This window comes from Neodiprion fabricii, chromosome 2, assembly GCF_021155785.1.
Source record: "Neodiprion fabricii isolate iyNeoFabr1 chromosome 2, iyNeoFabr1.1, whole genome shotgun sequence".
Taxonomy (NCBI): Eukaryota; Metazoa; Arthropoda; class Insecta; order Hymenoptera; family Diprionidae; genus Neodiprion; species Neodiprion fabricii.
The window spans coordinates 31,852,391-31,870,151 of record NC_060240.1 but is presented as its reverse complement, the minus strand read 5'-3'; the positions used below and the strand labels follow the sequence as shown (position 1 = coordinate 31,870,151).

Below are 17,761 nucleotides of genomic sequence, written 5' to 3'. Positions count from 1 at the left end.
TTAACATATATAGATATATGATAAAGAAAAAAACTGTCGCACGTCATCGTACGTATTGGTCATTTTGTGAATTCAAAATATTCGATTAAAACGAAAAAAAGAAATACACACACGCCTATACACAATATTTTCCCATTAGAATCTCTTCCCTTTTCTTTTCACTATACCAAACTTTTCCATGAAATGAGCCATCGATCAACTTATGGAACGTCACGAAGACGGAATAATTATTACCTTTTTTTTTTGTTTTTAATTGAATTTTTTAGTAGATATTTGCTGGTGTGTCTGAATTTTTAATACGGTCTCGTGATGAAAGGAATTGTATTAGCATATTTTCTTTCTTGCTTGACGCGTCAAAGTTGACTCTTAAAACTGAAATCCTTTTAATAGATCAGTTATAATTTATTCCCTTTTTTTTCCCCCTCTCCTTTTCCATACCGCAGACGGATACGAAGACATTCTTGCGAACTCGAACCAATATAATTCGTAGTTGCAGTTCTTATTTGCGAGTCAGGTCTAGAAGTCTAATTTTATTCGTGTGTAAAATGCCGTTATTAAAAGATGGTATTGGAAATAAGAAGTGATTATGAATACCGGCCTAATTATACCGATAGACGATGTGTTCTGTAATAAATTGAGACAAAAAAACTTGTGAAAATAATGTGTAAACATGTCCGCAAGTCTGATCAAATTATTATTATCCCGTTAATTGTTTGCTCAGGGATATATTTGAGCGTTATTGCGATAAGCGAATGAGTCGCGATAGGATGCATTGGAAATTTTTATCTTCTGTAAATTTTACCTCATATTTTTATCCTTCTTCCTTCATTTATTCTTTCGTATTTTATATTACAATAACAAGATAAATTCCGCTTAATTACACATCACGTTCGTTTAATTTGGTTTTTTCTTCGTCGGATTTTACCTTCGAGCTTTTTGCCCTTATTTTCTGTGTATATACCTTTATACACGCCCCCCCACACACAAACACACACACACGATTCTCCGAGTGAAATTTTGTCGACCTTCGTTTTCCCTCAAAGCCTTTTCACGGTTCACTTAATACCTGCGTATATCCCTGCCTGCCTGCTTACCCAGGAGATATTGAATTCGGGTGAAATATCTCCATCTCGAAAAGAAAAAATATAATCTTATATACACGCATATATATACACATATAATAATATACATATAAGAATATACAAATTCTACATGGCGCTGGATTGATGGAGTAAAAAATATACCATTGATGATTTTATTCACATTTGCCGGTGAAATTGGATAAAGATGATATCCAACGAGAAAAATCTGGCGTTGCAAATGATGAAAGCGAAAATGTTGGTTTCGTAATATGCTATATTTAGTATGTAATACGAAAAAATTGGGTATGGACGCCAGAGTGAATCACACTGTACTGTACTGTTCATACACATGTCACACGCAGCAAGATTGCTGTATGTATTTTCATTTCATATACCTCCCATTCGATCGAAGGATTATTCACAGCCTATCCCAATCGTCAAATGATCGTAGCTCTGTCGCCCGAATGAGACTAGCATGCGTATTGCCTACATGTCACATACAACAGTGGGCAGCGTTGTCTGTGCTGTTCGGAATGCATGCAGTCGATTGATGCGATCGAATAACGCATTCAATTTAAATCCGCTTTGGGAGCGTGCGTGCGTGTATACCTATACTTATTGTTACATATACAGACATGAGAGTATGCACGTGTATTAGGGTGATCCTTACTTAGGGTGTTGATGATTTTTTTTCAGACCTTTTTTCCTAACTCTCAGATTTTTATATCAATTCTAACCCGTGCCTGTAAATGGACGGATATCACCATTTAAAATACACCTGTTTCATATACATTCTCAGCATATAATTTATTGTAAGAGTGACGATGTTCGGATCAATCTGTAATTGCGAATATTTAGTGAGTATTAATACTACTATCTGAGAAAAAATTCACATCATCATACCAACCAATCTCGACGAATTGCACACCCTAGAAATTTGACTTTTTCTTTTTATTTATAAGAAATGCAATTGTCTGTATTACCTGGTATGATGGTGTGAATTTTTTCTCAGATAGTAGCACTAATGCTCATTAGAACCTCACGTTCATTGATTTTTTCGAACATTATTACTCTTACAGTAAAATATATACTAAGAACGAAAAGCTGAAAAAAATTGTGAATTGTTTTTGAATTATTTATAGTTGATTTGGTGGGGTGATCCGGAATAAATTCGTCACATTCTAAATGAGGACCACCCTAACGTGTATATGCAGGCGCGTTATAGGTATAACGGTGTACGATTTGCTCTTAACCACGTCTCGTCAAATACCCTGCAAGTACCCGCTAATTTTTATTGGCTAACTTCGTGATCTTCTGATAATAAAAATCGTTAATTCGTGTAGCAGGTGTTTGTGTGCAGGTCGGCGTTTTTTTCTTTCTTTTTTTGTTTATTGTACGGAATTTGATCGGGGTAATGCTCAAAATAAGTCTTTCCGGCTCTCGGATTTCTCATTTCTCTACTTCTTTGTTCAGCATCGGTTTACTAATCGTTCAAAACTTCACGCCGTTATACACAAAACACACTTACAACGTACAGAACGGTTCGTCACTGACAAAAACGCCCAGATTTACTTTGCCGTATGACGGAGGTGAATGTAGAGTTGCATACGACAAGGCGTACCTAGAGCAAGGCCATCCTCTTGACGACGCTTCTGCAAATAAAGTTTTCCTGGTACTTTCTTTCTGTGTTTTTTTTCTATATAAGTTGAAGTATAATCGAATAAAATATAAAGCTTTCAAATTGCGCAAACTATCGCATATTTCGAACCTTGCGCACTTTATGTAAAGAGTCCAATGTGTGTATCTACGTATACGCATAAGAGTTTATTATGTCCTGAAATTTAATTGAACTAGCTATGCTAAAGCACTCGCTAAAGCTTGCAGAACGTCGAAAAATTACGAATTTTTTTTTTTTTATAAATCAGTTACTTACACAAAACTGATTCGAAACTTCAGCGACACTTCGAGTATATTGTTGTTTGCCTGCAGTATATCGACAGTATGTATACCTCTTCTATCGGCATAATATCTACTGTGCGGAACGGACAAGAAGTTTTATCGAGAGTATTTAAAACGTATCGATTCGTCGAGACAAAAGTCTACCTTAAGACAACTATCGAAGTTTGATCTGGACTCGCCTATTGAGAAAGTCAAGCGTAGCGAGGGCAGGTAATTAATTGTAAAAACGAACCGTTTGGTAATGCCTCCGATTATACTTTTTGTATCGACGTAAAAAACGAAGGATCCCCAAAGGGTCTTCCAAAATTTCGAATTCACCAGGGACTTTGATAATTTATTGAGGGAGCCTCGTACGGGGACTGTAAAAACTAGCAAAGCAGGGATGGTAGAGCAACGAAAAATGTGTGTCGGCGTCGATGACGCGTGGTTGGTTGGTCGGTGTGCCTCGGCACCGCGTGCCTCGGTTCGCGGTCCCGGGATACGGTGGTGTGGTGACGACGCTTCGTCGTCGTTGTCGACGTACATCGGCCATGCCCCACCCAGTGGCTACCGGCCATGCCAGTGACGATCAATAGTCGGTTACCGGGCGTCGGGAGGCGGAAATAGCCGAGGACGGAGCCGAGCCGAGCCGAGGATAGCCGAGGAGAAACGAGGCCCGGTCCGAACCTGGCCGACGTTCGACACCGTCTCAGTCGTTGTGCGGGAGTGGTCCACGAGTGATGTGTGGTGTTAAGTGTGACTGATAGGAAAAGAGACGTAGTAGAGTTTTCTTAACACCCCCGGGAATCCGTAACGCGGCCGAGATACAAAGAAATCATCACCGGCAATAAGAATTGTTTCTCGTCATAACCGCAGTACCGCTTCTTTCCTCTCTCCTCCCTGCCTCCACTCTAAATATAGGAGACTCAATCTAGTCAGCCACGTTCTTGTCCCTCCTCTATCCCCCCCCACCCCGCGCACCTCCCGCCCGTTCACACACGCACACCCCCAAAATCCGCCGGTGTATCGAACGGAGTGTATATTTATTTCTAAAACCGTATTTATTGTACAAAAGACTGTTTAAACAGGAGGTAGGTGAATTTGATCGCATCGCTTATACTACATACGTATGTATATATTTGTGTTGTACCTGTAATATTGTAAAAACAAAATCCGATGTGGTATGAGAAGGAATAATTACACGGGTATCTCAGCTCTGTTTTTACTCTTTTTATTTTTTTCTTTCTTTTTTTTTCTTCTCGTTTCGCTTCCATTGCACCATCTACGTTCTTGCGTCGTCCGAATGCCCGGCGAACAACTTCGTTCGCTATCTTATTTTACGGCCCCGATCGCTCATTGTTAACGACCGTAAATTTCCTTTGCCTGAGGAATTTTCTTACTCTGAGAGTGTGAGACACGTAAGTAAGTAACTACGACATCTTGCGCGGCGCCGGTCACAACGACATCGATCGCTCTGATTGTAAGATGTAAGTTTGTACCTTTGGCGCTGCTGCAGCTACTGCCGCCAGTTCCTAACGAGATATCCGCATTGCTGATTGCGATCATCGTTCTTACCTCCCACTAACGATCTAACCTCAAATCTACGACGATCCTTCGGATCGGAAATCTACGGTACTGGAAATAATGGTGTTCAATGGGCGTAGAAGGAAATTACTTCTCGAAAATTCGAACGCGATTACGTATCCTATTCATTTTGTTGGGGGGAATTTTTCCCTACATGTATGAAGTATATATACCAAGAGTGCGGTATATCCTTATCGATCGATTTATAATATAATCCGGTTAATGCGGTTTTTAACCGAACCTGACAGCGCGATTGTTCCGTAATCCTGTAGTTCGGAGTAATTCACTGTAGCTTGGCTAAGCCGGATGTGGATAACTTGGTATTATCCCCGTGTAATAATGTCGTAATGATCTTATACGTGCATGATGCACACGTTTCGTTGAGAGCGCGTACGAGAATTCCGATAAATCTTCCTTCGTCACTAGTTTTCACGCGCTCGCTGCATGGATTAGTGGGTAGATTCTTCGTATCGTTTTGCGATATGTATACCTTGACAGTAATATAGAGAGCGCAGCTACCGCTGAACGAATCGACGGTAGTGCAAAGCCGAAGAACAAGACACGAATAAGTTCAAGTCACAACGATGAATGAGAATGAATTTCTGTTTATTTTATCTTTTCATATTACTTGTATACCAAATAAGTAAATAATGCAAAGTCTGACGAGTGATTCGTATGTGCAACGGATTCATTCGAAAGTATAGGAAAAAAATAATGAAATAAAGCAGGAAAGAAAGAACAGTTTTTATCATGGATATTATAATTGAGAGTTAGGTGGTAATATTCCAAGCATGCATCGGTAACAATCTGAGAATAAGATAGATAAGGTCAGAGAGAAGGAACGACGCCGGTTTCGCGACGAGGCTTTTTTTTAATTTATCTTATATTTTTCTTTATCATTTATCAACCGCGCGCGTCTTTCGGTAAATAAAATATGGCCTGATAAATAGAGCCCCGCGAGATATAACGATGTACGTACAGAAATATAACTTGATAAAAAAAAACGAAACAAATTTTATTTATCAAAATGATTGTCGTCGTTTGACGTGACTATGCACACACGCACACACACACACACACACACACACGTATGCAACTGTCGGATATCGTAATATCTCATTAATCATTTTCTCAGAAGAAGGTAAGAAAAAGGGTGGAAATAAAATTGATTGACATAGAAATTATAAATTGAGAAAGTGAGAGAGCATAAAAATTGCTACTGAGACACGAAGTTGCGCCTATCCCTCGTCGCTAGTCGTGACCAATCCAATTTCAATCGGATTCCCGGGTTATATCGATCGATGTCGTTCATGACGAACGCAAAATATAACAGACATGGCGGGCGAGTAACGCAATACGGGGATTCGGTCAACCGCAAGATTCAAATTAACTACCGCAGGTTGTTGGTGGGAGATATCAGTCACGACAAACAATTAGCCAATGTTTTAGCAATTCAGCTTTAGAATAGTCATAGCGAAATGATTCTTTTTCATTGTCACTTGCTCATGCGATAGTTGCAGGTGACTTGATCATCTCATCGAATATTTTCGAATTTACGTCATGATCTAGTATGTGTTCAATATAACCTGTGTACGGTCGTTGACTGAAGACTATTGAAGACTGTTGATCTAATGAGGTTTTTGTGTCTTGCGAGATTGCGAGTCAAACGGTTACCGCCGATAAAGAAGCTGCCGGATCCCAACACGGCTTTTTATGTCCTCAGGCCCACTTATCCGTCGAGTATAGGTTATGAAAATTTGCCCAGGGGTACCTTAATGAGGCTGAAGTCAGTAACGTTAGCCTAACAAAACATTGGAGGGGAAAAATCATTATTTTCCAATTTTGTAGTGAGTTTGACGTGGCTAAGTTTTGAAAGTACGAATTACTTTTGCCTTATTATAATTTACTGCATTTCAGAGATTTCTAAAATTGCGAAGTAACGGGTTTTCCGAAACACGAATCGTTACAATAACGTTACTAACGTCAGCCTCATACCTTAACCGTCTTTGAATTCTTCCGTCAACGGCACGGTCAACGAATTCTGAAATCGGCAATTATATCGTCATTGTTATTATTTGTACAGATGTTGTTATTATTACTATTATTATCTTGCGTTTTACGGAAGAACAAAAAGTTGCGCGTACTACCGGATGCACGTGAATCAACCGGAAATCAGCATCACGATGCGGCACTTCTCTCCGTAGCAATTCTGTAAGCCCGCTACAGCATATGTGGGAAAATGCGATACATCCGGTAAAGCTGGCGGCTTATAGGTATTTAGTTGAGTTATTGATAGCGACAGGTAGAACTTGCAGAGATCTATGGGTATGTACTGTATACAATCAACGTATACTATTTACGTAGCAATGATTGAGAAATTTCGTCTTCCATGCATCGCGAGATAATAAAACAAACCAAGTAGACGATAGGAGGAAGTTTTGTAACCGGAAGTCGTCGTAGGAGTTGATAAATTTCATCGCTTGGCATTTGACGATTGACACGAATCGATGATTTCGTCCTTCTAGAATCCGATGCACAATATTGTTTACACAAGCGCATCCAAGCAGTATTAAATTACACATGTATGACACGTACAAAGTAGTCGCGTCTAAAAATTCCGAGAGCGTGTAAGCGAGTAATGAGACGTGTTTGTCAGTATGACAAATGTTAAAGGCACTCCGACTTGGCGGCCGTCCCATGCACCTTGTATAAAAAGTATAACTAATGAAAAGAAAAGGTAAAGGTAGAAAAACAATTGAGGGCGGGGATAGAAATTCTTGGAAAATTATTGTATACTTTCTAAAGTTATTACGCAACGGGGATATTTCCATAATTATTCCGTTACCGCAGTTATCAACGTATGGTATGTACTGTACGTTGGTATCTACATGATATTATGTTGCCAAGTATTATATGTACATTTTACATAAACCATACGTACACATAGTTTCTGTCAGTGCTGTTGCTGCAGTTGCATTCTGAAGCGAGAAAAAAAAAAATAGAATAATAAGTTGTATCGTCATTTCATAAATACTTCGAAGCTTTGACCTTCGCCCACAACGGTGTTCTACGTGCACTATTGTATGTACGCCGCATATCTACGTTACACCTGTACGTCATACGTTAGTCAAACCGCTTCTACTCGACCGTATGGCTTCCGGATCGAAAGAAAGATGCGGTATCTCATTCTTGCATCTTTTTTTTCCTCTACTCTTCGTTTCCGACCGCTCTCTTTATAATCCCTGTACCTTTTTGTACCTAAGTATTGTCTGCAGCCCCTCGTTACGAAGCAGCAGCTGCTTTGAGCAGCAACGCTTATATCGAGGCGTGTACCATTTCCACTTTGTCCTTGTTGCGTTTAGTTATTTCTGCAAGAACCAGCCGCGACAGATTGAATCACTACTATTTTTGACTGTTGATAAATTTTAGGCAGTGCGAAAGTTGTACGAAGAATAATAATGTAGTGATTTATTTAACGTGTACGATGATGATTAACGGGATTACCGATACAAGTATTGTACGGTCTTACTGTATTTTGTAAAGGTTGAAGTCTGTACTGACTTGTTGAAAACTGTTTCTACAGAATCTCCCTTACCCCTTTGTCGGCAAACGTTCATTGCTCCAGATTACGCGTAATGCGATGATTATCCGTCGTTAAAAATAATTGTTCTTTGTGTGAAGAGAATAATGAAGAGAGGTTTTATTTGATTTTATTTAGTCTGGTATTGATACGGGGCTTGGGTCATTTCGGGTCGTTGGCTACTTTTTACATAACCGATATCTTGTTCGTTCGTACGTATATTGCACTCTTACGACAGTTGCACGAAGATGAGTCGATGCTCTCTTCTCCGTTGATGCAGCAAACGGCGATACTCCTTGTTAAAATGTTTAATTTCGCGTTTTCAAGACGCGTGTGCGCGCATGCATGCATGCAATCACGTTGATGCACTTACAGCTCTAGTAGCTATTTTCTTCCGTGATGATGGGGATGCAATGCACGTGAAATTCAAGATGGTGGCTTGTTCTTTGTGTTGTCTAGAAAGCGTACAGGCTACTATAGCTATAGTACATAAAGATCGGCTGCATAGCCTCTGGCGGGGTGTAGGACCTTAAAGTATTCTTAGCAGGCAACAAATCGCAGGAATGCACCTGGCCTTACTCTTACACGAAAGAACGGTCACAGGTACGGAGTTTCGTCGTAGGTTCTCTTTCACTCCGAATACGGTATAATCTCGGGAAAACTTCATATTCTTATACTCCGTTTACTTTTAATTGTCTTGAAGTTTTACCTGTATTGGAGTAGTGGAAGATTCTCGGAAGGTTGCTGTTTTCGGAGTTGAAAATTTGTTCAAACTATCGTGATACGTACGTTTCGGTGTAAGTCGTTTTTCCTTTATATAAATTCCATGGAAAATTTTCCGATAAGTGATTCCCAGTGTTTTTCCCGGTAAAAAATGTTCCTGCAATATACTTTGAAGCCGATAAAACGCATTTTAGTGTCCTATGACCACATTATTGGAATCTCTTTCTTGTTGTCTTTCTGGTTCTTGCCTTAAACTCTGGACGCTATATAACGAGATCCAAATTCTTTACAGCGAAGGGACAAAATAGTGTCTATTTCAGTACTCGATTTTATTTTGAGCATGTTGGTGACACGGGGTAGTTTTCTTCATCGCTACCGTAAAGTAGTCATAAGAACCAAAAGTACTTGGAAAATTTTCCATAGCTTGACAATAAATATAAATATATTTATTTGTTGTGGCAAAACATATTGTCGTCACTGTTATGATTAATATTACTATTATTTTGTTTCGAATGCGTGCATTTATGGGATTTCGGATAGTTGTAAAAATTAATTCTTTCATACGCAAATGTTAGAGATGCATTATTTGTATTTTTTCTTATCTGTTTAGTATTATATGATCGTTACAATATCGGGAACTGAGAACAAGATATACATACAGGCAAATTCTAGCAACTCTATTCTTCCGTTAAGCTCTTCTAGGCTAATTGTGACTTGCAATTTGTCAAACTAATTGCCTTCGATAATTCTCAATTTGTATTGTTTATATACACCAGTTCTTACTTTCCATTTGCTTCCCATACTTGATTAACATTTTCATCGAAAATACGAAGAGTTAATTTTACAATTCTCGAAACTTTGTTCCGCCATGATCAATAAAATGAAGTAAATCAGGTTGTAATTTTTACAAAGCTGACAAATTTTGATAATTAATTTAATCATTCAATGACCTAAAAAAAACTGATAATAGCAGTAATATTGATGGACACTTTCTGATCAGGTGTTCACTTAATTACTTGACTCATTACAAATGTCAATTTAAAAAAATTTATTTTCCATTGCCTACAAATAACATCACCTGTAAACAAGAGTATGAGTTTTTTATGTAATAAAAATTGGAAGTCTCTGGATGAAATGATGTCTTAAACAAACTGCCAACTGTCGCACATTATTCAAATAGGTTGATATAAAAAATTTTTCCTTAATAGCCATGAAAACTTTTTATAATTATAATTTATTTAATTTTTCAGCCGACACAATGTCCGTGGATAAGGAGGAATTGGTGCAGCGTGCAAAGCTCGCCGAACAGGCTGAGAGGTATGACGATATGGCAGCCGCAATGAAGGCGGTAACCGAAACTGGTGTTGAATTATCAAACGAAGAGAGGAACCTGCTTTCTGTTGCTTACAAGAATGTTGTTGGCGCGCGGCGTAGCTCGTGGCGAGTCATTTCTTCCATTGAGCAGAAGACAGAAGGTTCGGAACGCAAACAACAGATGGCAAAAGAGTACCGGGAAAAGGTTGAGAAGGAACTACGCGAAATTTGCTATGATGTTCTGGTAACTATCAATCCCGAGCTTGCATACTTATTTTTATTGTAAAGGCGTGTGACGTGATTTATTTTGAAACCTGAAGTAAAACTAAATGTTGTTTGCTCTTTGTTCAATATCAGGGACTGAACCTAATAATATATTAATATTTCGTTTTAGCTGTTGATTAGTATTTTTGCATCGATGATAATCTTTCTCGGCAATTTTGTTTTGATTATTTACCTCAAACCCATGCCTCGAAATTTGAGTTATATACTTCTTGCACTATCAAATCCCATTTTTTCCCCACAGATTTTACTGCGTCGCAAATCTATTCTTTGATGATTATGCTGTTTGGTTCGTTTTACAAAATAACTGTAGATGAATATGTAACTTAGGGAGATGGTGTCGCTATGTTGCAGGGACTCCTGGACAAGTACCTGATCCCCAAAGCCAGCAACCCTGAGAGCAAAGTATTCTACCTTAAGATGAAGGGAGATTACTTCAGGTATCTCGCAGAGGTTGCGACTGGTGATACCAGAAATAGTACGTATATTTATTGTCATTTTAATTTGCCATACGTTCAATGCGTTAAGCTTAGTTTACATGATATCCTTGCAAATCATCCCACTTTTTGCACAAATAAAATTGTACTGAATCAATGCTGAACCCAATTTGCATTATTTCTCCAAATTTTGTTGGTTTTAGAAAATTCCGATCTAGATCAAAGTTTTGATTATGATTATTCTTATTTTGTATGTTCTTGCCTTTAAATATTAATATTACGAACATACATGGTGGATATAATTCCTCATGATTAGTAAGTTTTGAATATTTCAATGAATATCAACGTATTTCTCATGAGCTGACGGTTTCGATTGACCCTTCAAATTTTTTTTCGTGTTGAACGAAACATTGCATTGTTTTCACTTTTCCAAGACGATTTTTGTGCATCTCTATTGTTTTCTCCTGCAAAACCTAACATTAGTATTTCGATTTGACTTTTTTTTTAGTTTCTTCAGTCACTTTGTATAGACGAAGGTACTTTTGAAGATTGTAGATTGAAAATTTGCTTCCTTTAATTGATAGAATTCGTAAAATGGTATCGATGTTACACACTATTTTGTTAACTTTTCCAAACTGAAGTTGCAGGGCTAGTAGCGAGTAACATTTTTACTCTTATCTTGTCATTTCACTTGAAGCTTGGAAAAAAAATCAAGTAAACTTGAAATTAATTGTCTGCTTTCTTGAAATGTTTTCAAAGTTAACAGCTTCCTATTTCAATTTCATTAGATGCTTAGTGATTAGAACAATATGGTTATTATTTTGACTGAATAACTTGCATGTCGTTTACGTTTATTGACGTATTATATTAAATAAATAATCAATTCTCCCTCCCTACTACAAATAAGCTGTGGTAGATGACAGCCAGAAGGCGTATCAAGACGCGTTTGAAATCAGCAAGTCTCAGATGCAGCCAACTCACCCCATCAGGCTGGGTCTCGCCCTCAACTTTTCGGTTTTCTATTACGAGATCCTGAACTCTCCAGACAAGGCCTGCCAATTGGCCAAACAGGTACAGTTACGCCCACCCTCCCTGTTTCCTCTTCCTATTCAATCGAAATTTTGTACAGGTTTATTTAAAGGCACTGGCGGTTGTACATGGTGAAGGATATGGTCGCTGCTTGCTGGTGGAGACATTGCTGATCATTGTGTTGCTTTACTGGGAATTCTTTTTAATTTTTCGTCATTACAGATCTTTTTCCCCTTAAATCAAATAGAGATCACGGTTTGTCAAGTATTACCTTATATCAGATTTACTAAAGTAGCTGTTGTTAAATTTACAATTCCACATTTCAATACTGTGGATTTTATTATGAGTAACTGGAATCTCTATCTGTATTTTCTCCTTTACATTTCGTCTTTTTTTTTTTACTCATTTTCTGAACTACCGTCTCATACACTGTGAATGTGAATCGCGTTGGAGAAATTTGAACGTGAATGATTTGCTGCAATGTATGGTGGCTTGTTTGCATTACAGCGGTGGTGGAAGACTCCCAAAAGGCATACCAGGAAGCGTTTGACATAGCCAAGGCCAAAATGCAGCCTACACATCCCATCAGGCTTGGGCTCGCCCTCAACTTCTCCGTTTTCTATTATGAAATTATAAACTCGCCAGCAAGAGCTTGCCACTTGGCTAAGCAGGTCAGATTAATGGGTTTTCTGTTTGCGAGTTTAAAATCATTTACGTTGCAAAATAAAAAATCCTATTCTACAAACTACTGCTGGGTGTAACGCGAAGTAAAAATGTCAAGATCGTTTAAGTATAAATTTTCAATACTTCATCAAAGTTTGAATTGATGTACACGTCATTTCTGTTTCCTTTCTCTTTTTCACTTTTATTTAGTCACTTATTCATTCGTTTATTTATTTACTTTGTTCATATTTGTTCTAGTATCTTTCCAATAATATCCAGCAGTACTTCTGGTATTACGGCATTCTTTTTTAACACTAATAAGCGTTGTTGAAATTGAATATTTTCGTTTTCCGTCGACTAATACTAACAATATGCACAAATGTGTCTAGTTGTGAGGTGTGTATTTGCGAATTTTGCTGTCAATTAGCCTTTTAGCTGACAAGAATCATCTATTATTACATATTATTTTACATTTCGGTGAAATAATTTACTGGTATGGCTAATAGTAATGACGTATTATTGAGTTCAGTCAAATTTCCAATGCAAAGAAAATAATCGCCTCAATCAATACGTGGAATTATATCAGCTAAAAAAGAGCGTTGGTTGTTGTGCTGTACAAATCTATCAAAATCACCATTTACATTATATCAATTTCAACTGATTTTATGATGAAATACGTTTTGTATGGCTAATCCGTATCATTGATGTTGAACACATCATATATTTTTAAATCATTTCATCACATTGGAAAGACATAATGAAAAATAGACTTCTTTTTAGCTACTCTGAAGGCTCTGGGTCTCCTACAGATTTCGTTCGTTCTGAATTTCCTGAACTTTTAACATGCCGTTTATTAAAGTTTATTTTATATTGCTTGCCTATGATATTGTTACTATCCCTTGAATGATCAGTGCTGGATGCAAATTGCCAACGAATGTTCAGGGTGTAATGTCTCCACTGTGCTACTAATGATTTTGTACCATATTCTAACCAGATATTTTGTTCAACACTGCCTTATAGTAAATTTACGTTATTACTTGGATATTAATATAGATATTTTATTCTATATTTTTACCGCTTGTGCCTGGAGGACTGTCAGTATTTAAAAAGAAAATTAAAAATTTCCAGGAATTTAGTAATCGTGTCTAATTAATATATTTCTTTTGATTGACCGCCACTTAATCCTACCAAATGATGTTGTCTCTTTGTCTGTTGGTTTCTAATGTGGCGCATAGAAAAATAATGTTTATCATAATGTATCCAGTACTATTTCTAGTACCATTATTCTGTGGTTCTTATGAGTACTGAAATCTAACATCTTCTCAAACTATCGAAATCTTCTGTTTCTCATTCTTAAGAACCTTCAGTTCGTTAAACTGTGCTAAATTGTCGAATTATTTACCTTTTTTTTTTTTTTTTCTAATCATTCCAATATAAGAATCAATTCATAACTTCTATTGAGAATTTGCATGGAATATGAGGAAAGTAATGAACCACTAAGTTGTTATTAGCTTTGAGATTTTTGATTTTTCTCTGTCCTTCTTTCATTTGAAGTTTTCTCCTCCATTTTTACTCTTTTGATGAAAATAATAAGGATTTCTTCTCTAGGCATTCGACGATGCTATCGCAGAGTTAGACACATTGAATGAGGATAGTTACAAAGACTCTACACTTATCATGCAGCTGTTGCGTGATAACCTTACCCTATGGACAAGCGATACGCAGAACGAAGGGGATGAACCACAGGAAGGAGGAGATAACTAACCCTCATAATTTAAGTCCAATCCTTCTAATATAAAAACAAAAGAAAAAACAACAACATCCTATTCTATAGTCCTCCCTCCCAACTCCCATTTCCTGTATCCTTTCGCCCTCGCGTATATATATTTCCCTTCCATATAAATCTCCTCCTAATAAAAGTCAACTTCTCTATTAAAATGCATTCTTTGCACACTACCCGTGGTCTGAAATTGTTAAATCTCGACATTATATTAAACAACTTATTATTATAATCGTTGAGTTAGAGAGAAAGACAGAAATAGAGAAATAGAGTAAAGAAAAAAAGAAATCGGAAAGGGAGAGGAAGGAAGAAAGAAAATGAACGAGCTGTTTTAACCAAGTAAAAATTAAGTGGATGATGAAAAAAGCGTTGTAAGAACCTTACAAAACACATGCTCCAGATTGTGTTGTTTAATGGCGAAAGAGCGGAGTTCTTCGCTATAACAAATGATTGTATTAGTCGAAATTTGAAAATTTATACCACGCGTATATGAAAAGCAAAGGATACCAAAATAATGAAATTAAAAACAAATTTGGTAAACAAACAAATAATAAATAACATCCAAATACGTCCCAATCAATGAGACAACAGTCGAGAACGGTCGCACATGTACGTGTTTATACATGTAAATTGATTATCACTGCTGCAGGAAGCATAAAACCAATTAACGAATCGAAATAACGAAGCAAATAAAAAATAAACACGACGATGTGGGAGAATTATGTAAAGCACAACAGTATATTGTTTGGTATTGATAAAAATTGATTATCGAAATAGTAAAAAAAAAAAAAAAAAAAAAAACTGAGGTCTTTTTTAGAAGCTACTTGTCATACGATATTGCTATCCTCCAATCTTGTTAATTACCAACTAAAAAATACGCTAAAAGAGAAGCATTGATACATTATATACCCAGTTGTCATTTAAAATGAAATTTCACATTGTCTAGCGGATACAATATTATATAGTTCAAGAATGCAAATGAAAGAAAAAACAAACGCTGAAGGAGAAAGAAGAATAATTAAAATACATTATTAAGATATTCAACTCCGAAACAAAAGACAGGAAAAAACATCAAAAAAATAAAAAGAACAGAATGAAAATGAATAAATAAAAATCACAACAGATAACAGAAACAACAACGTCGGTGGTAACTTAATTTCATCTTTATTACATTTTCACATTTTTTTTTTTATACAATGATGCGTTGTTTGCATTCGCTGTATTCCATGTATTATTATTACTACATCCATATTATTGCATGTGTAAACGACATAATTTTGCGAAGAATCCGGCACACATTATCAGGATGAAGAATATAATGTGTATTATCGACGAAGCATGTTTTTTTTAAGCTAATCATAGCTCCAGTTGTCGTAAATTACTGGAGGCTGTATTAGGAAAAAAAGGAAGAAAATCCCAAACCAATCCACGCTTTCTTAAAGTCTATACTTTAATATCAACGATACCCTCCCCATCCCTCATCTCTACCCATGCTCTTCAATTGCAATCCATTTAATCCTACCGAAAAATCCTTTGAAAAGTAAAAAAAAATGAAAAAACCTCTTTATATATCATATATAAATAAATATATATATATATATATATAAAAATATATATATATATACATATGTATATATACATACATGCCAGAGATGTTTACTACTACATAATAATTCATGTTGCGGTCGAGAAAAAGAAAATTGTATGTGTATATTTTTGTTGTGCGATCCTTTTCTTGGTACATACACAATTGGTCGGACATATTGTGTGAGAATATTACTTTCTTTAAAAAAAAAAGAACACTGCAATCGTTTGCCACATGATGAATTCACTCACAGTTTTAAATCCTGTATTTACTGATACACAAAAATCGTGTGTAAATGTAAAGCTGAGTATGAAAAGTGAAAATAACACAAAAATTAACACACGTATAGATTCACTTTTTTATAGCTGTATCTGTAAAAGTATGAAGAAAAGTTTTACCTCACGGTTTGAATATCAGCGATGTCGGTTAGTGTATTAAATATTTAATAATTAATGGTGAAGATTTGAGTAAAGGTAAAAAAGACACGCATAATATTTCTTGAATAAAACATCCATGCATCCGTTGTCACGAAAGAGAAAAAAATCGTAATAAGTAATAATAATCTTGTAACTGGTTTCGAAAGATATCTATTTTTTCGTATATATATATATATACATATATATATTACAGATACAAGTAATTGATATATACATTTTGGGTAAACGTGTTGCTGTCGTGTTGGTATTTTCGGTGTATCGGTGTCTGTTGCAACAAACAAACCAGAAACCAAACAAACATACAGAAATAACGACTTGCTCTTGATCATGAACTGGATCTAGGTCGTGATCGTGTTCGTGTTCGTGTTCCACACATTGCATCGTACCAATCGTAACAATGATTATTGTCCTTACCAATCAATGGATCCAAAATAATATGCTAATTGTCACTTACATACGTGAAACACACTTTTTTTTCTGTTATTTTTTTTTTATCGCTGATGTATTTGTTGCTCAATGGAATGTGAGAGTTTTATAAGCAATCAGGGTCCGCTGGGTGAAAATGGGCTACCAAACAATGGGCATAAGTAATGGTTTCATGAATTTTTAACCCTTGTCGACCTAATCTCGCTCAGTAGACCCTAATATTTGTATTCCCCTTCCGCTCCTCCTTCCTATTTCCCCATTATTGTTAACAAAACCAGTTTCATTATCTTGAAAAAACACAGTTTTACCTAAACTCACATTATACTCATTTTGTGTCTACATACTTTGATTTGGAAGTTTTCTCAAGGCAATTTTATACGTCTTTCTTCTTCATGTATTTTTCCTCCTCTTCGGAATTCTTTTTCTTTTTCCTATTTTTCGGAATACTTGAATTTCAAGTATTTTATCGACAAACTTTTTAATCATTTGAATGAGAACCAGAAAAGCTATCGCGTTAAATTAATCACTGATCGGTGTATGTTGTAACTTCTTAGCTGCTTCCCCTCATCCAACAATTTCCACCTTACTCTTATTTAAAAAAAAAAAGAAAAGAAAATACAGCAAACTCCTCCCATTAGAAAACTATAATATTAATAATAATATTATTGATAATAATAATTAACTATTATTATTAATTAACACGCCATTATTACGTACTTCACCACCACCCCTTCCCTGAACCCCCCTCCAACCACCAAGCCACCCTCGACGCCACGACTCTTTGTCCTGAATTACGTTGTTCTATTTGTATTTATCATCATCCATCGTAATTGTAAATTATAATTATTATAAACGTTTACACGAAATAATAAATTCTGATAAAATGTCTGAAAAAACCATA

General features: G+C 36.3%; 1 protein-coding gene across 6 annotated transcripts in view; it reads left to right on the top strand.

Moving 5' to 3' along the window:
• Positions 1-17,761, top strand: part of LOC124176399 (14-3-3 protein zeta) — a 28,918-nt gene extending 11,157 nt beyond the window's left edge. The window contains exons 1-5 of one of the 6 annotated variants that reach the window (XM_046557638.1): positions 3,727-4,111; positions 10,158-10,465; positions 10,834-10,981; positions 11,848-12,011; positions 14,241-17,761. In XM_046557638.1, the coding sequence (XP_046413594.1) occupies positions 10,166-10,465; positions 10,834-10,981; positions 11,848-12,011; positions 14,241-14,396 (768 nt within the window). In that variant the 5' untranslated portion in view covers positions 3,727-4,111; positions 10,158-10,165 and the 3' untranslated portion in view covers positions 14,397-17,761. Of the gene's footprint in view, positions 1-3,726; positions 4,112-10,157; positions 10,466-10,833; positions 10,982-11,847; positions 12,012-12,476; positions 12,641-14,240 lie in introns of those variants that run through there. The other 5 variants (XM_046557639.1, XM_046557642.1, XM_046557637.1 and 2 more) reach the window with 5 other exon arrangements.